At 48.6% G+C, this 22,312-nt stretch overlaps 1 protein-coding gene and 1 non-coding gene across 2 annotated transcripts; one reads left to right on the plus strand and one right to left on the minus strand.

Annotated features, from left to right (window-relative positions):
• Positions 1–695: 695 nt before the first annotated feature.
• On the minus strand, positions 696–769 carry TRNAI-AAU (transfer RNA isoleucine (anticodon AAU)). Its single transcript has one exon. It is a non-coding gene; the product is annotated as a tRNA-Ile (tRNA).
• Positions 770–6,427: 5,658 nt separating this feature from the next.
• LOC139049222 (uncharacterized) lies at positions 6,428–21,195 on the plus strand. Its single transcript, XM_070524587.1, has 2 exons — positions 6,428–6,535; positions 20,236–21,195. The coding sequence occupies exons 1-2, from the start codon at positions 6,428–6,430 to the stop codon at positions 21,193–21,195; spliced, it is 1,068 nt and encodes a 355-aa protein (XP_070380688.1).
• The last annotated feature ends 1,117 nt before the right edge of the window (positions 21,196–22,312 follow it).

Consider the following 22,312-nt stretch of genomic DNA (forward strand, 5'->3'; position numbering starts at 1 on the left):
AGCGAATTTCATAATTAGGGCGTGAACATTTTAACAAAGATTGTTGAAAATTAAACACTTCATAACTATCAAGTTTAGAACTACGTAACTCAGCAAAGAAGAACGATATCACAATTTTTTAAGCGCATGTAAAAGTAAATCAATAGTGGAAAAAATTGATCTAATATACATGACTCTCAAATACACCACTGATATGTGAGCAGGATTTTTCCAAAGCTCTTATAAACAATTTAAGAAATTCACGTCAGATATAAATTGATGTATCAAATGCTACCTCAGGACCTTCATTAAAGTTTTGCATCCATCCATCTATCATATGTTACCGCTTTGGATGCCCTAATGGATGTAATTTATAGAAATGCGACATCTGTTCTTGCTTTAAAGCTACGAATTTGTAAACTTCTTGCTTCCATTTTTTACAAACTTACGAATTTTTGGAAATTTCTGTTAAAGAATTCAGGCCCTAAATCAGAGTTTCGCTTCCAAAAGGCATTAGAATACAACTCCTTCTCTCAAATGAAAAAAGAAAATCACTAAAATTGACCAAGTGGTCTCGGAAAAGCGTTTCTGCGAGTTTTTACTATTGTGTTGATAGTCATTATAACCTGACAATAGGCGTCACGTCACGGGAGGGTCAGGTTTTGCTGGGTGTACTCGCCAAAGAATGCTTCTGCTAAAAAAGAGAAAAAAATTAATGGCCTGCGCAGGGATCGAACCTACGACCTTCGCGTTATTAGCACGACGCTCTAACCGACTGAGCTAGCAGGCGAGGCAGCGACCGTGCGATAAATGCTGGCACTTGAACTGCTGTGCGTTGCTGGCGCCTTGCCCATGTTTCTTTTTTCTTCGGGGAAGGAGAGAGGGACGAACACACGCAGAGACGACCCCGCACGTGAGTTCGTATACCTCATTTAATTAAACCGCCGCTACACAAGGACTGCCTGTGTTGCCGCCCCTTCACAATGGACGGTTTCCCTTGAGGATAGAAAAAAAAGGTCTCTTATCCATCCAATCCAACCTCAAAGGAAAGGACTTCAACCCCGGAACGTCTGCACAAGTGAGCACCAGTCGTTATGCATTGACAAATAGAGTAGCGCCGCTTCTTGGCACATAGTAGGTTTCTCGCACGTTATCTACACACAGCCACTCCTACTCACACGCAAACTTGCGCTCATTCTATCGCCAACGTATAGAAAATAAGGGAACGAACGCACACTTGAATCAATGCGCCGAAACATGGGCGACGGCGACAACGCCGACTGCACACTAATGTTCGAAGCTGAATGCTTCGTAACGGTCCACACAGTAAGCGAGTGGCTAGCGATTACACGCATATACTACAAGCTATTAGAATGTACTGAATGGCTACATTACAAGCCTCACGCACAGCAAGAACAAATCAATTGCGGCTGAGCACACTCGCGAGCGATCAGGCAGAAAATAAACAATCAGATAGGGAGTGCGCGAGCAACCTTACTGAGTCACATGCATGACAAGCCGCTGTTTCAAATGGATTGGCAAATAAAGAACAAAGGGCTAAACACAATTATACTGATTCAATTCATAAGCAGAATGTTATGATAACTTGGAATACATATTTAGCCCCGCTTTTATTGCAAGCACTGTATACTTTCCTCGCGCCGTTTGGACAAAGCGTAACGATCTCCGAAAGCGCTTACATGATTTTTGAGGCGGTACAGCCAAAGCTTCGCGTGTCGTCCTCCCAGTCACCGTCTACGATATCCGGCGACAGATGTTTGCAGAGCCGCACTGGTGTCATGTTTTTAATGTTTAATAAAAAATCCACTGTAAGCACAGAGGCAAGTAAAGCAGCTGAGGCACGCAATGGACTCATCACCACGTGATCAAACATGGCAACGCCCATGGGATCGCCGCGAAAAATGGTTAATACACCGTTCCAATGTTCAGCCATGATGCTACAATTCAATAAACACTTACCCATCCATCCATAAACTCATTATAGTAACACTTCACTACAAGATCATCCGCGGCATGGTTCACTGAAGAGTTCAAAACTGCAGGATCTTTTAAAATCTCCTTTAAGAGGTGAACGGCGAAAGCCTGCTCTCCCTCCTCTTATCATTCGCCTCTTTCTCTTTTTCTTTTAAGCATTACTGCTCACTGTTAAGCATTTTTAGTCATTTGTGATCAATTGTGGTCATTACAAGCCGTCATTATTGTTGGTAATATCATAGTCATCAGTAGTAATTAAAAGTCATTTCAATCACTACTAGTCATTGCTGGTCATTACTAAGCATATCTAGTCATTTCCAATCGGTTGTAGTTGTTACAATTCATCGTTACACATATTTCGTAGTCATTAGTAGACATTGCAAGTCATTTTAGTCATTATTAGTCATTACTGGTCATCACTAAGCATATTTAGTCGTTCGTAATCAATTGCGGTCGTTACAAGCCGTCGTTAGACATGTTGGCCATATCTTAGTCATCAGTAGTCATTACAAGTAATTTCAGTCATTATTATTCATTACAGCTCACTAGTAAGTATTTTTAGTCATTTGTAATCTATTTTTATCATTACAAGTCGTTCTTAGACACATGGGTAATTTCGTAGTCATTAGTATATTTTACAAGTCATTAGTAGTAATTGTCATAATATATGGTCGCGGGAGTGGAAAGCATAAGCATAGGAAGGCAGTGCGCCGTGCGGGGGCGAAGAGGACACCGACTCTTTGCAAATACCCGCGAGAGAACCATCATCATCATCGACGCCGATTTGGGAGCGTCGGCAGTGACGTCTCGAAGAGCGTGGCGCGAGAGAGCGTGGCCCGTGGCCCGTGGCGTGAGCAGTGCGCGAGGTTCGGCGGTCGACGGAAAGCAGCTTCCTCGCTGGGCGTCTGGCCCATAGGAGCTATCGCCGACCGCGCCAATACGCCACACCTGAAGCTGTCGCCCGCTGTCGCCCGCTGGGAGGTTACCTCGCCCCGCTCTTCCGCTGGGCACTGGTCCAGGAGGGCTGGCGGTCCGGAACCGGGGCACTCGAGCGTTCGGGTGAGCGGCCACAGGGCTACCCCGCCAGCTGTGGACGCGACCCGGTGACTGTGGCCGGCTACCTGAGCCCCGCAAGGCGGTCCGACCCGGCCGTCCAACCCGGCTGTCCGACCCAGCCGACCGAACCGGCCGTCCAACCCGGCTGTCCGACCCAGCCGACCGTCCCGGCCGTCCAACCCGGCTGTCCGACCCAGCCGACCGTCCCGGCCGTCCTACACGGCTGCCCGACCCGCCGGCCGATACTGTCGTCCGACCCCGCTGGCCGGCATCGGTTCAACGAGGTCTCGGACACGGCGACACACGCTTCCGCCGGAACTGTAGGCCAATCGTAATCCACCGAAACATATAGTGCATGTCGCCTATGAGGCATTTTGGGACATTGTCACGTGTGTGTGCCATTATCTGTGTCGTGTACGTCAATACCAGTCTGATGTGTGTTTTTGCTTTCGCGTGCTGTTTCTCCCTTTTTCTGGAGTGATCCGGCCCAATAACATCACAAACTGGCGAGCCTGCCAGGATTCACTCGTAAATACAGTGAAAGGGGGCAGTTTCGCTTGAGCGCAGACACACATTAGTAGACGGCACCATGGATTTAGAGAAAATCACGGCTATAGGTCTCCAAATAGGATTGTCAGGCGCAGAACTTCGCAGATGGATTGAGGCCGAACAGGCAAAACAAAGGGACGAGAGAGCTGCGGAGCGAGAGGCAATCAAGGAAGCTGACCAGAGGCAGCGCGAGATCCTCCAGCTAAAGCTGCAGCTTCAGGAAGGAGCTCGTAATATGCCGGCAGCGGCTTCTGAAATTTTGACTGCACCCAGCACCTCCTCGTCATCCCTCAACCCACAGAAGTTACTTCCTTTGTTCGACGAGAAACGCGATGACTTACACGCGTATATACAGCGATTTGAGCGCGTAGCAACAGGACAGGACTGGCCACAAGAAAAATGGGCTCTTGCTTTGAGCATGTGTCTGACTGGGGAAGCGTTAACTGTGATCGGTCGGATGACTGCCACCGATTCATTAGATTACTCGAAGGTAAAGAAAGCTTTGCTACAAAGGTTTCAATTCACGGCTCAAGGCTACCAAGAAAAGTTTCGTAAAGCACGAGCACTAGAGGGCGAAACTGGAAGACAGTTAGCAGCAAGAATTTCAGCCTATTTTGACCATTGGATTGAGATGGCTAATGTGCCTAAAACATATGAAGGTCTACGAGATCACATGATCTCTGAACAGTTTCTGCGTTGTTGTGAGCCAAAGCTAGTAATTTTCTTGAAGGAGCGAGAGTGCAAATCCCTTGACGAACTTGCTAGCTTGACGGATCGCTTTCTTGAAGCGCAGAACTGGACAAACCTAGGAAAGGGTCCCGATAACGCAAAGGATTTTGGTGGAAAAAACATTGAAGCGCCCAGGAAACCGCAACTTATGTGCACCCTTTGTCATCGGTTTGGACATTTGGCACCTGACTGCCGTGCCCCACCTAAGCGTATGCTGAAGTGTGAGTTGTGCGACAGAACGGGACATACAGCTGAAAATTGCCGAACTCGGTACGGGGACAGCAAACCAAGTTCTGCGTGTGCATTCACCAAATCTCGACCAGTCCGGACTCGTCCAGTGAAAGAATCAAAGCATCCAGGAAAGAAGATTCGCCAATCAAGTGACAGCGAGGGCAAGAACCCTGGGACTGCTGTAACTTTCCTCGTCGACGGGATGCCAGTGGTGGAAGGCCGGCTGCTGGGAAGAAGTGTTCATGTACTACGAGACACCGGTTGTAATACCGCAATTGTCAAACGAGAACTCGTTCCAGAGATGTATATGACGGGAAGAACGAACAACGTTGTTCTTCTGGACGGCTCAACAAGTTACCTGCCTGAAGCTGTCGTACAAGTGAACACGCCGTATTTTTCAGGCAAGTTAACAGCGACATGTATGGACGAGCCCCTCTACGACCTCGTTCTGGGAAATCTTCCAGGCGTCAGAGGACCATATGATCCAGACTCTGACTGGAAACCCCCCGATGCTCCCACCGAGGAGTCGTCGTCGATAGGGATGAAGCGTAATAAGGCGCCTAGGAAGCCTCACCATGTATCGAGCGTGGCTGAAGCAAAAATTGAAGAACAAGAACAAGGCAAGATTCGTCCCTTGTGCGTTCCAACAATTGTCTTACGTGACGTAACAAAAGACCAACTCATTGAAGAACAGCGCAAAGACCCGACGCTGAAGCATAGTTTCGCCAAAGTGAGCAAGTCGTTCAATTCTGGAAAGGGGCACAGCTACGAATTCGTCGAAGAAAAAGGATTGCTATATCGCCTTTACCGCCTGGCCACTGGCAGAACCTTTAAGCAGGTGGTCATACCAAAAGCATTTAGATCTGGCATATTAGAAGTGGCACATGAGAGCATCATGGCAGGACACCAAGGTATCAAGAGGACAACTGATCGCGTCCTACAAGAATTCTATTGGCCAGATGTACACGGAGACGTCAAACGCTTCGTGAAGTCGTGCGACCAATGCCAAAGGACAACCCCTAAGGGGAAAGTAGGAGTCGCTCCTCTGGGCAACATGCCTTTGATCCATACACCTTTTGAAAGGGTCGCTGTTGATTTAATCGGGCCATTTTCACCAAAGTCGGACCGCGGGAACCGATACGTTCTTACGTTAATCGACTTTGCGACTCGTTATCCAGATGCTGTGGCACTCCCTGCAATCGACGCAGTTCATGTTGCAGAAGCGCTGATCGAGATCTTTTCTCGCGTCGGCTTGCCAAAAGAAATAGTCACGGACCAAGGAGCAAGCTTTACCTCAGAATTAATGAAAGAGGTGAGTCGATTACTCTCAGTGAAGCTACTCAAGACGACACCCTACCATGCGATGGCAAATGGTCTCGTCGAGAAGTTTAACGGCACTCTAAAGATGATGCTAAAGAGAATGTGCCAAGAGAGACCGCGATCTTGGGACAGATACCTTGCTCCTCTGCTTTTTGCATATAGAGAAGTACCGCAGGCAAGCCTCGGATTCTCTCCCTTTCAGCTCATTTACGGCCGGCACGTTCGAGGACCGTTGACGGTATTACGAGAACTGTGGACGAACGAGGAATTGGATGGAGAAACGCGAACGACATACACTTATGTCTTTGATTTGCGCAATCGCCTAGAGGAAACATGCAAGATCGCACATGATCAGCTAGAGAAAGCTCGCGACAAACAAAAAACTTACTATGACAGGAAAAGTCGCCCTAGGAAATTATATCCCGGCGATAAAGTGCTAATTTTGTTGCCAACTGACTCGAACAAGCTTTTAATGCAATGGAAAGGACCATTCCTGGTTAAGGAACGGAAAAATGACGTTGATTATGTAATTGGAGTTTCTGGAAAGAACAAGATCTTTCATATCAATATGCTCAAGAAGTACGAGGAGCGGAAACCTGCACAACCACACCAAGTCTCTGTTGTTGCAGAGGTCAACGAAAGGTCATCCGAAGGTGACACCAGGGAAGAGGACGAAGTGAAGCAAATGCCTGTCTTGAGCCTTCATCGCACACAGTTTTCTACTGACGTTAAGTTGGCAACAAATCTTACGGGTGAACAAACTCAGGAAATACAGGAGTTATTTGAAATGTATGCAGACATTTTTTCTGACATACCTGGGAAAACTGCGCTCTTCGAATGTTCGCTTCGTCTAACCACTGATAAACCAGTACACGTTCCGCAGTACCCTATACCCCTTGCTTTGCAGGAAAGTGTCGAAAAAGAAGTACAAGAGATGTTGAAAATGGGTGTCATTGAGAGATCAAAGTCGCCGTACCACGCGCCAATTGTAGTCGTTAAGAAACCGGACAACACTATTCGGCTGTGCGTCGACTTCAGGGAACTAAATAAGATACTCATCCCGGATTGCGAGCCAATACCACGTATTGATGTAGTACTTGCGTTTGTGGGTCAAAAGAAGTTTTTCTCCAAGTTTGACTTCACTAAGGGATATTGGCAAGTACCCATGTCTACCGAAAGTCGAGAAAAAACTGCTTTCTCCAGCACGTCTGGGCTCTACCATTTCATCTACATGCCGTTTGGTATTAAAACGGCCCCTGCAGTATTTGCGCGCCTCATGAGATCCGTACTGGGAGGCTTGGCGAACGTCCATCATTATTTCGATGACGTTGTCGTTGCCACCGACACATGGCAAGAACACATAGATACCCTCAGACAAGTCTTTGAGAAAATCAAACGAGCCAACCTCACAATCAAGCCAAGTAAATGCGAAATAGGAGAGAGCAGCATAACATTCCTGGGTCATCGGATTGGGAAGTCTAAAGTTGAACCACTTCTCAAAACACTAGACAAGATTCTTGCTACTAAGCGTCCTACCAACAAGAAAGCAGTGCAGTCATTTCTTGGCCTGACCGGCTACTACAGGAAGTTTATCCCGAACTACGCCGAACTGACCAAGCCGTTGACGGACCTTACAAAGAAAGGACAAAGTAGTACTGTTGTGTGGGGCCCCACTCAAGAAGAAGCGTTCACGACACTAAAGAGCTAGCTCAGTGAGGCTCCCATCCTCCTTGCCCCCAACCTTTCGAAAGAGTTCGTACTGCGCACGGACGCGTCCAACACAAGCCTGGGCGCAGTATTGCTCCAAATAGGAGACGACCAGGTGCTGCACCCTGTTGCTTACGCTAGTCGTAACTTATTACCTCGAGAAACTCGGTATTCGACAATTGAACGGGAATGTTTAGCACTCGTTTGGGCTGTACAAAAATTTCACATTTACCTATATGGCAAGCCTTTTGTTGTTCAGTCAGATCACCAACCCTTACAGTACTTAAATTCCGCCAAGCACGTCAACAACAGAGTGTTGCGTTGGAGTCTCATCTTACAGGAGTATTCCTTTACTGTTCACTACATAAAAGGTTGTGACAATGTCGGAGCTGACTACTTGAGTCGCGCGTAATCACATGTTATATAACAAAATGCGATTGGACAATGCGACCACTCAAGAGCTTAGTCTTATTTGAAAGCGAACGGACCTGTGCTAGTTAACAGAGCACAATGCCCTGTGAACAATGTGTTGTGTGCTCATATGAACAACCGGACAAACGTGCATGACAATTTTCCTTTTTCTTTTTTTTTTACTTACCGCGTCCATGTGTTAGAATAGTTGTAAACAACTTTCTCGAAAAGGGGGGTATTGTCATAATATATGGTCGCGGGAGTGGAAAGCATAAGCATAGGAAGGCAGTGCGCCGTGCGGGGGCGAAGAGGACACCGACTCTTTGCAAATACCCGCGAAAGAACCATCATCATCATCGACGCCGATTTGGGAGCGTCGGCAGTGACGTCTCGAAGAGCGTGGCGCGAGAGAGCGTGGCCCGTGGCCCGTGGCGTGAGCAGTGCGCGAGGTTCGGCGGTCGACGGAAAGCAGCTTCCTCGCTGGGCGTCTGGCCCATAGGAGCTATCGCCGACCGCGCCAATACGCCACACCTGAAGCTGTCGCCCGCTGGGAGGTTACCTCGCCCCGCTCTTCCGCTGGGCACTGGTCCAGGAGGGCTGGCGGTCCGGAACCGGGGCACTCGAGCGTTCGGGTGAGCGGCCACAGGGCTACCCCGCCAGCTGTGGACGCGACCCGGTGACTGTGGCCGGCTACCTGAGCCCCGCAAGGCGGTCCGACCCGGCCGTCCAACCCGGCTGTCCGACCCAGCCGACCGAACCGGCCGTCCAACCCGGCTGTCCGACCCAGCCGACCGTCCCGGCCGTCCAACCCGGCTGTCCGACCCAGCCGACCGTCCCGGCCGTCCTACACGGCTGCCCGACCCGCCGGCCGATACTGTCGTCCGACCCCGCTGGCCGGCATCGGTTCAACGAGGTCTCGGACACGGCGACACACGCTTCCGCCGGAACTGTAGGCCAATCGTAATCCACCGAAACATATAGTGCATGTCGCCTATGAGGCATTTTGGGACATTGTCACGTGTGTGTGCCATTATCTGTGTCGTGTACGTCAATACCAGTCTGATGTGTGTTTTTGCTTTCGCGTGCTGTTTCTCCCTTTTTCTGGAGTGATCCGGCCCAATAACATCACAGTAATTACAAGTAATTTCCGGGGTAGTTGGAGAAGTATGGGAGAGGCCTTTGCCCTGCAGTGGGCCTAAGCAGGCTGATGATGATGACAAGTCATTAGTAGTCATTGCAGCCATTACTACTCCTTACTAGACATTCCTACTCAAATGTGGCCATTGCTAGCCATCGTTAGACGTATTGGTCATCTCGTAGTCATTAGTAGCCATTACAAATCATTAGTACTCGTTATTAGTCACTACTAGTCATTATTAACCTCTGCTATTCCCTGTAACAACTTTATCATTCACTTAACTGTCCCTATCAATCATTTTTCATTCTTTAATATGTCTTCATATGGCGTAATGACGCTTCCGCGGACACTCCGGCGGTCAGGTCCGCTGACACAAACTTCACCATGAGCCTAGAAAGCCTTTCGCCTTAAAATATCAACTTTCATATGCCGCAGACCCTGGACTCCAAGTGCTTAGCGATTGAAATGCGATACTATGGGAGTGCGTGGCTGTCAGCGCTGGCTGCGCCAACCGTGGGGGCTGGAGACACCGGGCGGGTGCATCGTGGTATCCGACTAAAGCGAGGGCATCTGCGGCACATTGCGAACGCATTCGGTCGCACGGCGGTCATCTAGCACCTCATCAGTGGCGCAGGCAAGCGGCGGTCGCAACGAGTTCCGAGTATCGCGTTCCATCCGATGCTGTGTGTATACAGGCGTGGCCACTGCTATAGCGGGAGTACCGGGAGTATACTGCTTGCTTCCCGGTGCAACGCTCCGAGGACGTCACCAATGGCGCCTCGATAAAGTCTTGCGGCGCAGACGCAATCAAAGCTATAGGCGGAGCGTAGTCTGCTACGGTTCCTGCTAAATTTTGTGTGCTAGCACGTAGCGTCGATGAATCAGTCTGAATACATTTGGTTTACTAAGCACTTGCACGAATACTTGCGTGAATACTGCCGCGCCGTGCGCTCGCTTGCTACGTGAACTTAACGTCACGCTGTCGGCCGACCTGCTCTGCCAACCTGCTCTTCTGTTGGCTCTGCTCGAGCTCTTGAAATGTGGATCTGCAGGCTTGCAGAACAGTACATACGGAATGTTCCCTGCAAATTGATGCGGAATCGCTTCCTGCATGACTTTGCAGGAAGCGACTTCCCGCCGACTGCCGCTTATGTGACGGTAATGTTTACCGGGAAACGCTGGCGGCGAACGATGAGCTTTCTGGTTCTTTTTTTCTTTCCCCCGCACGGCGAGCTGCCGCGAATGCGTGGAGGCGCGCGCCATCTAGATTGTGTTGTAAAAAACCAAGAGCTCGCGCCCCTGTATGATGGTTAGGAACGCGGCCTCCTCCGTGGGCTGATCCCGGAGGTAGTGAAAAAAAATTATGGGGGTTTTACGTGCCAAAACCACTTTCTGATTATGAGGCACGCCGCAGTGGAGAACTCCGTTAATTTCCACCACCTGGGGTTCTTTAACGTGCACCTAAGTCTACAGGCGCAGAAAAAACACGATGACAGACCTCCAACGGCAGCTGGAAAATGGGTTTATGTTTGAGTTTCCGTGTAACAGAATTGCGTTCTCTCCTAATACGATTTTTTTCTCGTATATTGAAATTACAATCCGAGGCTATCATGTCTCTAGGTTGTGCGTAAGTCGTACTTTACAAATTTTCTGATCTATTCTACTTTGAGAAATTCAAGCAGTTCAGTAACGCCTATGCGCCACTCGGAGGCCCCATGGAGGACCCAGCTGCATGGGGACAACGCCACCGACGCCGACACCGCATTTTCTGCGACACGAAGCCCTTAACACTCTCGCATTAAAATGTTTACGTGCGTTCCCGAGTTTTATTTTTCTGAATAGCGTCGCATTTTTATTGTTACGATGATAAAATGATGTTTTTAGTGTTTCCTAGTAGTCTGAAATTGCGTCGAACTGAAATAGTCGGACGCTAACCCAAACAAGCAAAGGTTTTGAACTATAATGAGGCAATGAGATTTATTTGCTAGAAAATATTGTAAACTATGCTTGACGATTGTGAAACATGTTAGAGCGGTGTGCAACAGGTGCTTCACATAAGCCGTTATCAATGAAATAAGTTTTTTGGTCAGAAGAAGCTTTATGCATGTAACACCAAGTGAACAAAATTAGGAGCGACGTGTAAAATTTCCATTCAACTACAATGCTTCTTCGTCGTCTCGAAATTCCGCGAATGATCCCTGCGATCGCGCTTCTGTTCCAAGCTGCGTCGACCCTTATTTATACTCACAGTAAAGTTTTGTCTCTCTCTCTCTCGCTCGCTCGCCGGGCGCGATGTTTTATGACGGAGTCAGGAAAGCATGTCCCTGTGCCCGAGGGCTGTGGTTCTGTATGAGGAGGAGGAATAAACTTTTATTGTACAACCAGCATTTTATGATGGCCGGGCCTAAGCCTCCCATGAGGGGACGTCGAGGGCTTGCTTGCCTCACTGCCGCGTCCTCACGGGCGTGCTGGGTCGCGCAGGTTTGGTCGTCGAGGGCGGAGCTCCGCAGAGCCTCATGCAACCTCGACGAGAGGGTCGTGGTGTTAGTTTGTGTGTACTGTGCTGGGCACTCCCACAGCATATGCGGAAGCGTAGCCGGGTGAATGCCACAGCAACGGCAGGGTTGTGTAAACGTCGGGGAATATAAGGTGGAGGCGGGTGGGTAAAAGGTATGCGTTTGTTTTTAGCAGACGCAGGGTGGTAGCCTGCGCCCGGCTGTACTTGGGGTGACGGGGGGAAGGTTCGGCGACTGAGGTAAAAGACCTTAACGAGATCGTTATAAGTTGTCAGATTGTCCCTGGTGTCCAACTCATCTCTAGTGACTACGGCGCGGTTGACTAGGCCTCGCGCAATGGAGTGGGTTACCTCGTTGAGATTTGGGAGGTGTGAGTGGACAGGACCCGCATGGGCCGGGATTCATGTCAGGGAGATCATGCTTTCTTTAGAGTGTGGTGCCCGGCAGAGGATGCGAAGAGCTTGGGGAGAAATACGGTCTTCGCTCAAGTTAGTGACGGCTGAGTGAGAGTCACACACGATGGTGTGACAGGTGGGATCTAGAGTGGCCAGGACGATGGCCACTTCTTCAGCCGTCTCGGCAGTGGGGGTCGGGATGCTGGAGGCGTGATGTAGGACTTCATCGCGTGTGGCGATGGCCACAAATCGTGTGACATGGGAATATTGGGCTGCATCAACAAATGTGACGCCAGGTACGTGAGCAAGGAATCTTATGATAGCTCCGCCCCGAGCTTGGCGCCGGGCCCTGTTATATTAAGGGTGTATGTTTCTAGGGATAGGGTCTATGTTGATCCAGCTACGGATGTCGGTCGGGATAGGTTGTTTAGGGCCCTGTTGCTGATCATAGGTGAAGCCAAGCGTGGATAGAATAAAGCGTCCCGTTTCAGTAAGGGTGAGCCGTTCAAGCTGAGAGCGTTGTTAGGCTTCAATGAATTCGGCAAGAGTGTTGTGAACTCCCAGTTGGTTGAAGAGTTCAGTGCTGGTGCAATGCGGGAGGTCAAGTGCTTGCTTGTAGACTCCACGTATGAGGGTGTCGAGCTTGTTTTGCTCAGCCCGGTACCAGTTGAGGTACGCAGCAACGTAGGTAATGTGACATATGAAAAAGGATTGCACGAGGCGGAGAAGGCTTTCTTCTTTGAGTCTCCTTCGTCAGTTAGAGATGCGTTTAAGAAAGCGTAGGGTCTTTTGTGATTGGGCACATATCTTGTTGAGAGCCAAGGCGTTGGAGCCGTTGGTAGAGAAGGTGAGACCGAGGATCCGGATACTAGGGACGTGTGGGATAGAACTGCCATCTTGAAGGCGTAGGGTGATGGCGTCACAGGGTCGGTGATCAGATTGGTGGTTGGGAGGGCGACCCCGCTGAATGGGCTTGTAGAGAAGAAGCTCCGATTTAGCCAGCGGACAGCTCAGTCCGGTTCCTTGGAGATAGGCTCCAACAGTGTCAATTGCCGTTTGGAGAGCTGTCTCCACTTGACCATTACTGCCTCGCTACGCCCAGATTGTGATGTCGTCGGCGTAGATGGTATGGTTGATATTGTCGACTCGTTGTAGTTGCTGGGCAAGGCCAATCATGACTAAGTTAAAAGGCATGGGAGAGATAACTAAACCTTGCGGGGTGCCTTTGCTGCCAAGGGGAAGCTGGTCTGATCGTAAATCCCCGGCCGAGAGGGTGGCCGTGCGATTGCCGAGAAAGTCACGAATGTAATTGTAGGCTCGCTCTCCGAGGTGTAGTTCGGAGACCTGGTCAAGGATAGCTGCATGGGAAATGTTGTCAAAGGCTTCAGTGAGGTCGAGTCCGAGGATTTCATTCATTTGATTTTTCATTTATTTATCCAAATTTATTTGTACAGCGTGGATTTACTGGTCAATCTAAGCACGCAGTGCTTGTAAAATGACCAGGCAGTTGGTGAAAAAACATATTAAATTCATATTACCAAAATTAATACGTTCTCTCGCATATATACACTGAACACCATCCAATGCAGTAAAAAAACAAGCAATTTGAGTTCCCGTTTTTCTTTTTTTCTCTTTTTTTCTTTCAATACACAATGTTGTCAAGAAAAACATAAAAGTCAAAACAAAGTCAAAACATCAAAGCGATACATAAATACACCAGTCACTTACAGCACTACAACTCAGTTCTTTAAACTGCTGAATTCAAAATTATACACAGGTATCGAAGCAAGAACAAACAAAAGTTGAAAACAAAGCCGGTAAACAATTCTGTATGAGTCAACTGGTATGGTCGTTTAGCACTTGATGTTTGAGCTGCAACATAGCGTCTTGAGTTGAAAGGTGAGCGCGAAATCCAATGATGGTGTGGGTATAGAGAGAGTTATCTTCGAAGTGACTGTTGATGCGTGCTAAAAAGGCGTGTTCCATCGCCTTGCCTACGCATGAAGTGAGGTAGATGGGCCTTAAGTTATTGAGGCTAGATGGTTTGCCAGGCTTTGGGATTAGGATAACGTTTGCAGTCTTCCAGGCAGCTGGAAGGGCGCCACTGCGCCAGCAATCGTTGATGTAGTCAGTCAGATGGGACACGGACTCGTCGTCGAGATTGCGATGGGTTTTGTTAGTGACCCCGTCTAGCCCTGGAGCAGAACGACCATTAAGAGGAAGCTTTAGCTCGGGCCCAACTCAGATGCGGCCTATTCAAATACATGTAAAACGCAAAAACGTTTTTCTGAGATAACCCCTGGACCGATTTTAATGAAATTTGATGCATTTGAGAGAGAAAGTAAAATTCTAGTGACTGATGGAAGCGGAATTTCGATTTATGTCCTGAATTTCCTTTTAATAATTTTGATATATTCGACCATTTGAAAAAAATAGAAGCACGAAGTTTACCAGTTAATAGATTTGCATCAAGAACAGATATCGCGGTTCTGTAAACGGGATCCATTATATCATTCAAAGCGGACAAATTCGATACGTCATCTTACATCTTGCGTGAGTTTGTTACGTTGGTTACAAGGGTTCTGCAAAAGGTGTATTTCCATATTACTAATTTTTTTTAATTTTCATGTGTAACATATCAATTTTGTCCGCTTTAGATGTACTATTAGATGCAATTCACGGAATTGTATTATAATTTTTTGTTGTTGAGTTACAGAGTTGGAAACTTGATAGTTTCGATTTTTGAAAATTTTCGATTTTTGTCAATATTTTATAAAAAATTTACGACCGAACTCAAAACTTCAGTGCCAACAGTCGCTAGATTGTAAGTTCTTCTTTTAAATGCAACAACCCTAGTTAAATTTGGTGCAGCTGTTGCCGAGAAGAACGAATTCTCCTTTTACATGTATTTAAATACGAGCACCAGAGCTAAAGCTTCCTCTTAAGCTTGCGAAGAGCAGCATGTATTTCAGATACGCTGAAATCGGCGTCTAGTGTAGGGTTGGGCTTACCGATGTAATTGCTGTGTGGACTGACTTGGCCTCTAGATATATATCTGGTGCAGAGGCAGTCAAGCACCTGTTGTGGACGTTGCTTAAGGGTCTACGCACGAAGGAGTTCCTGCAATCGATCTTGTTGGGTGGTGCGGGTGGTGGTATTATCAAGCAGATGTATGAAAAAAGATGTTTTTAGATAAACGATTAGATTCCAGGATTTTGTGTGCCAAAACCACCACAAGAATAATAGGCACGCCGCAGTGGAATACTTCGCAATAATTTGGACCACCTGGGGCATCGTGCTCCTAAATATAAGTATGCATAAGCGTTCCTGCATTTCGCACCCCCCATCGGTATGCATGGGTGGTGGCTACTACATTGGTTAGTGATACGAAAGATACATTAAACATGTAACTTGTGTTGTCCTCGTAATGCTAGCGTTCTATAAAACTAGCTTCAGAAGCAAATACATATGGTAAGAGAGTACTGGAGGTAATGGAGGTATTGGAGTACTGGAGAGAGGTAACTAGAGAGTGCCATGCTAAGCGAGCACGGAGCCAGAGCACGAGCAAACGCACGAAAATGAAGCTATCTAGCCGGAGCGTAGCAGATGACAAAGGCGAGTCCTCCGGCTGACGTCACTAGAGTGCCCTTCGCAGCGCGGCCAATGCAGCAAAGGGAGCACCTGCGCTTCAAACTAAGGGCTCTGGCCAATCATTCATTGTCACTTGTGACGATATTTGCACCGCTGGCAGTCAGTGGCCTTGAAAGGGCAGCTTTCAGTACAGTGAAAAACTTTTTGATAAATACGGATAAGTACTCGAAATACTAGGGACAATTTTATATAGCGACTCGCTTTCGTTGTGGAAGTTTCTTGTGTTCATTTTATTTCACTCTGGCATATGTTTTGTTTCCTGATTCTCAAGTGTCCATTTATTATTATTTTATTAATTAATTACTCAATTTTTCAAGCAACTTATTTTTTTGCACAGAAGTCAGCAGGAGTAGCCGTATCAGTACAGCATCCAACAACTCAAGTTAGACCACACTTACATGTATGTATGTATGTATGTATGTATGTATGTATGTATGTATGTATGTATGTATGTATGTATGTATGTATGTATGTATGTATGTATGTATGTATGTATGTATGTATGTATGTATGTATGTATGTATGTATGTATGTATGTATGTATGTATGTATGTATGTATGTATGTATGTATGTATCGCAGTGCCTCAGAAGATGCGTTAGAAATCCTTTTATGATGCCTACAATGTGAAGTGGGATTTCCTTTGCTGCGCCGCTAAGCACGGGGTCGCGGAACTTGATCTCAGCCGCATTTGGATGGGGACTAAGGGCCGATTTACGCTCGAGCCGCCCGTCACCGCAAGCCGTCGCCGTCACCGAAAGTGTAATGTATACAATGTGCACACAGTGTAAATGGTCATTTGTGCACAAGTGCTGGATACGTGCAATTTTTCGCGCGACCGCAAGCGTGCGGTGTGGCTTGCGGCGACGGGCGCCTCGAGCGTAAAACGGCCCTAAATGCAAAAACGCCTGCGCCCGTTAAAGATCCCCACCTGGTCCGAAATGATCCGGAGTCTCTCCCTACGCCGTACCTCGTAATAAAATGGTGGTTATGGCACGTAAAACTCTAGAATTGAATTTTTAAATTTCCGCTGTATTACAGTTGCCATAGCGACATATAGTTCAAAATGGGTCGGTGTAGTAATCAGACGAGTAAGCACAAATATTATAATCTAACGTTTAACCGCAACATTGAGATGATCAATCCTAATGCCAAACTTGAATCCCCACAGTGATGCAACGTGATATTGACACGTGTACTTGTCTTTATCGGGCGACAAGTTTTGTCGCCTAACAAAAGTTATCACACAGCGCGGGACGCGCCTGCATGTATCCGAAGTTTCTGGAATGTTATCGATACTTCTATCCGCTGTCTGTTGTCGCCGAACGTTGTGTTATCTGATTTCATCGCTTGACACGAATGGTGTAGAACATTTTAGAAGGCATGCGGGTCCCAACGTTTAATCTGGAACATTCGATGATTGCTGTATAAAAGCCGACGCGCTGATCAGATTTTCGACGATCGCCGAGCGTGTTCGCCGCTATCGTTGTGCTATAAGTGTAGCCTGTTTTGTGAGCACAGGTTCGCCCAATAAAAGTTAGCTTTGTCGTTCACAGTACTGCTACTGTGTTATTCAACGTCACCACCACGTGACATCTGGTGGAGGTGCTTGTGCGTTCATGTACCGAACGCCCCCGCAAAGCCGCGATCCAAGCCCGAAGCCCGACGACAAAACCAACGTCGCCCAAGACCAGCGTGCTAGCCGCCGACTGCAAGGACTGTCACCGGAACACGGACTTCTACCTGAGAAGACCAAAAAAAATTGTGGACAAGGCAACCCCAATGGCAGCCCCAGCGTCCACCATCGTGCTGCAGCAGCCCAGGGACCCTCCGACGTTCCGCGGATCAACATTCGAGGACCCGGAAACCTGGCTCGAGACGTATGAGAGGGTCGCAACGTTTAACAGTTGGGACAGCGACGACAAGCTGCGGCATGTCTATTTCGCACTGGAAGACGCCGCCAGGACCTGGTTCGAAAATCGAGAAGCCACTTTAACGACATGGGACCTGTTCCGAAGCGGCTTCTTACAAACGTTTACAAGCGTCGTACGAAAAGAGCGAGCCCAATCACTACTAGAAACCAGAGTGCAGCTGCCAAACGAGACGATCGCGATCTTCACGGAGGAGATGGCCCGTCTTTTCCGGCACGCCGACCCGGAAATGTCAGAGGAGAAAAAAGTCCGCTTCCTGATGCGGGGCGTCAAGCAAGAACTTTTCGCAGGACTCATTCGTCACCCGCCGAAGACCGTAGCTGAGTTTTCTGCAGAGGCATCGACGATCGAGAAAACTCTGGAGATGCGCACCCGGCAATATAACCGCCAGGGGCTCACGCCACAGTACGCCATCCAAGGACTGGATTCCGGCGACCTTCAGGAGACCATCAGGGCCATTGTGCGCGAAGAACTGCGCAAGGTCCTGCCTTCGTCGCAGCCCCAAGTGGCTTCGATCGCCGACATCGTGAAAGAAGAAGTTCAGCGATCGCTTGGAGTTCCCGAGTTACAACCACAATCATCGCAGCCCCAGCCAGAAGCGATGACCTACGCCGCCATCGCCCGCCGTCAAGGTCCCCCTCCACGACTGCGCCAGGGCCCTGCAACGCCGCAATTCCGTCGACCACTGCCGCCGCCGCCAGCACGCCCACCCATCGCCCAGCGCAGCTACCCGAGGAAAACAGACATTTGGCGAGCCCCCGACCACCACCCGCTCTGCTATCACTGCGGAGAAGCCGGCCATGTGTATCGCCGATGCCCATACCGCAACTTGGGACTGAGAGGGTTCGCCGTCAACGCGCCGCGTCCACAGCTTGGAGAGCGCCCACGTGACATCGCCGACTACCTCGCCGCTACTCAATGGAGCCCTCGACGACCGTCCCGTTCGCCGTCACCAGGCCGCTACCTGTCGCCGCAGCGCCGACCATATACCGGCCCAGCCCGGGGCCGCTCTGCGAGCCCATTGGCAGCACATTGGCAGCAGTAGCAGTGGTGTGCATCTCAGCGCTCTAAGCCCGATCCTCTGTACTTTTGCAGACTGCACTCAGGTGTGACGTCGACAGTTCTACGCTGGGATCTTCCAAGTATCCAACAAGAAAGATCACGGAGCGCCTATCTGCAGAGAATCTTCGCCATATCAGCCGCTGCTGGCGCTGTCATCTACCAGGAGGCTATAAGACTGATCCCCGAAAGCACGCCCATCACATTGGCAGCAGTAGCAGTGGTGTGCATCTCAGTGCTCTAAGCCCGATCCTCTGTACTTTTGCAGGTTAGTAACTGCATTATTATTTTTGCGTAGCTTTTACTCTTACGTTTGATATTACCGCTGCTGCTGCTGCCACAGTGAAATATGTCTCCGGGAGGGCAGTGCAAAGTATGTGAAGAAGAGTGCGATGATTAAGAGAAATCAATGACATGCAGTGAATGTGATTGCACGTACAGTCGTGGACAGAATAAAATGGACCACGGCGAAGGCGGCCGGAGCGGCTGCGGGGGCGGCGCTGCTATCGCGCTTCGTGCGCTCCCGACGAGAGTACCCCGAGTGACGTCAAACTTCTCCTCCGCACCCTCGCTCTCGCGCTGGCGCTTGTCGCGCTTGATAAATTTCTAGTGCTACGTTCGGCTCCTCTGCTGCTGACGGTCGGGACGAAGGGGCGCGTGAATCGCCAGTAGTTCAGCACTTAGCGCTGTCGCGCAGTAGCGGACGGCCGCAGCCCATCAAAGCGCCGCGCTATGAAGGAACCAAACTCGATGTTTTTCTCTTGTCGGTGATTTACAGTCGCGGACGCAATGAAATGAGCCATGGCTTCGAGCGAAAAACGCGAACCAGTGCCAACAAGTGAAGTGATACGTGTTGAGACGTCTGCTCTTGCATGCGCGTCCCTTTTAGTTCGTCGCATTATCTCCTGCGAATAAACCCTAGCAGTGCGAGATAGCAAAGAGTGGGTCGCGCACCGTAATTCCAACAACCTATCACGCACGGATAATTTGGAGTCTCGTGGACGAGACGCCGCAGTTATCATTTGACTACGCGGTATCGTGGTCACGCGACAGAAAAAAGAAATGTATAGGGACTGTGGCTTTATGGTTGCAGACGTCAGCAACAGCGTGAGCTGGGCGCACAGAACAGTGCACCCCCGACAACCCATTCCGGCAGCGCACCAGACGTTGCGGCGCTGTAGCGGCGTCACCTCGCGCTGCGCCCTACGATTAAATAGCGCTAAGCCGATGTTAGAGGTCTGGAGAGGCTGCGAACTAAAAGGGACGCGCATGCAAGAGCAGACGTCTCAACACGCATCAGGCGCCTTCACTTGTTGGCACTGGTTCGCGTTTTTCGCTCGAAGCCATGGCTCATTTCATTGCGTCCGCGACTGTAAATCGCCGACAAAAGAAAAACATCGAGTTTGGTTCCTTCACAGCGCGGCGCTTTGATGGGCTGCGGCCGTCCGCTACTGCGCGACAGCGCTAAGTGCTGAACTACTGGCGATTCACGCGCCCCTTCGTCCCGACCGTCAGCAGCAGAGGAGCCGAACGTAGCACTAGAAATTTATCAAGCGCGACAAGCGCCAGCGCGAGAGCGAGGGTGCGGAGGAGAAGTTTGACGTCACTCGGGGTACTCTCGCCGGGAGCGCCCGAAGCGCGATAGCAGCGCTGCCCCCGCAGCCGCTCCGGCCGCCTTCGCCGTGGTCCATTTTATTCTGTCCACGACTGTACCTTACCGGAAAGTGTGCTGGCGTATCCGACGCTACAGTAAAATCGAAGGGTGAAGCGTATCGCAGAGCATGGCGATGCACAACATGCCGACGCTCTACGTCGCGTTCACAGCTAGCAGAAAAGATGGCCAAACAACCTGATGCGCAAGATGATGTACGCGTGTGGTTGAAGACTATTAATGACAAGCTGGACCAATTGCTGCCCCTAAAAGAATCTGTTGAGAGCTTGGAAGATGCTGTTCACTTCATGAGCGAGCAGTACGATCAGCTTCTAACACGCATGGAAAAAAATGAACACGATGTCGCGGATATCAAAGGAAGGTTACTAAAGCTTGAAGAACGGGAGGAGGTCACACAGCTTAAGGCCGAGGTTGACTACTTGGAATGGCAAAGCCGTAAACTAAACCTGGAATTCCACGGAATTCCGCAAACTTACAATGAGAATTTATTGGAAAAAATAAATGCGCTAGCAGGAAAGGCCGAGCTCCCACAACTTTTGCAACATGATATTGTGGCGATCCATCGACTGCCCGCTAAAAAAGGAAAAACGCCAGGTGTTATTTGTCGCTTTGCCAAACAAATGAAGCGAGATGAATGGTGGCAAAACCGGAAGGAGCTGAGTTGTGTAGATAAGTTGTTTTTGCAAGAAAACATAACCAAACGAACTCGTGCACTTCTTTTTGAGGTGAAAAACTGGGCAAAGATAAACGGTTTCAAGTACGTCTGGCATCACAATGGACGAGTCCTCGTGCGCAAAACTGACGGCGAAAATGCGGTGGCCATTTCAAGTTCTAGCGACTTGAGTAAACTAAGATAAGGAACACGGCAGTTTCTGAGATGACTAAATGATAATCATGGATAACGTCGACGCGGAACGTTACGTCCTGCCGCATGGCTTTGAAAGGCACCTGGGACCAGTATATATGAAATCACTGAAGTGTTTTCATCTAAACATACGATCAGTAAAGCATAAAGTACCCGAACTTACTCTTTTTTTCCAGCAGCTTGATCACGTGTTTGACGTGATAATGCTTACAGAAACATGGAGCACAGATGACTCAACTGTTTTCCGTCTTCCTTCTTATCAAACTTTCTATGCTAACCGGACCAGTGGTCGCGGTGGTGGTGTATGCATCTTGGTAAAAAATACTTTCTCGTGTGAGTTACTTCAGGCGTTCTGCGTAAGCACAAGCGACTATGAGTTTATTTCGTTGAAATTGCAAAGGATTGTAATCGCTGTTGTCTATCGACCTCCGAACGGAATGATGACACCATTTTTAGAATACCTAGAAGGTTTTTTTGCGTTTGTAAATGATTACCATTTCGATCTCATTTTTGGTGGTGATGTGAATATTAACATGTTGAGCAGTGATCCGTCAAAGGTTAAGCTGGATGTTCTATTAAAATCCAATGGCCTTACAAATGTTATTAATCTTCCAACAAGAGTGACACTGAATACGTCTACATTGATTGATATTTTTGTTACAAATGTAATGCCGGAGAGAATAAGAGCTGGAGTTATCGCGGCTGAGTTGAGTGATCATTTGCCTATTTTTTTATGCTGTAGTAAAAAGGTGAACATGAAACAAAATTCGCCTGCAAATTTAATACAGCGTATTACGCCGCAAAATCTTTCCTCATTTGCAGACAAACTTTCGTTGGTACCGTGGGACACTGTGTATAATATTACAGATGCTTGCGCAGCTTACGAAGAATTCCTTAAACCTATATATACAGAGAACTTTCCTTTTGTACGCTTAAAACAAAAGAGAAAAATTCGTAAGCCCTGGATAACCTCTGACCTGGCAGCAAAAATTCGGGAGAAAAATACAATGTTTAGCAAATTTCTTAAGAACAGAGATCCAGACGCACTGAAGAAGTTGAAAACTTTCCGTAACTGTTTAAACAAAGAGTTAAAAAGAGCAAGAAAACAT

This window comes from Dermacentor albipictus, chromosome 8 (assembly GCF_038994185.2).
Source record: "Dermacentor albipictus isolate Rhodes 1998 colony chromosome 8, USDA_Dalb.pri_finalv2, whole genome shotgun sequence".
Lineage (NCBI taxonomy): Eukaryota > Metazoa > Arthropoda > Arachnida > Ixodida > Ixodidae > Dermacentor > Dermacentor albipictus.

Bases quoted from the DNA above. Each gene is read 5' to 3' on its own strand.
- LOC139049222 (XM_070524587.1), top strand. From the start codon at position 6,428: ATGCTCAAGAAGTACGAGGAGCGGAAACCTGCACAACCACACCAAGTC. The intron at 6,536-20,235 runs GTGAAGCAAATG...GACAAGCGCCAG, and splicing joins ACACCAGGGAAGAGGACGAA to CGCGAGAGCGAGGGTGCGGA.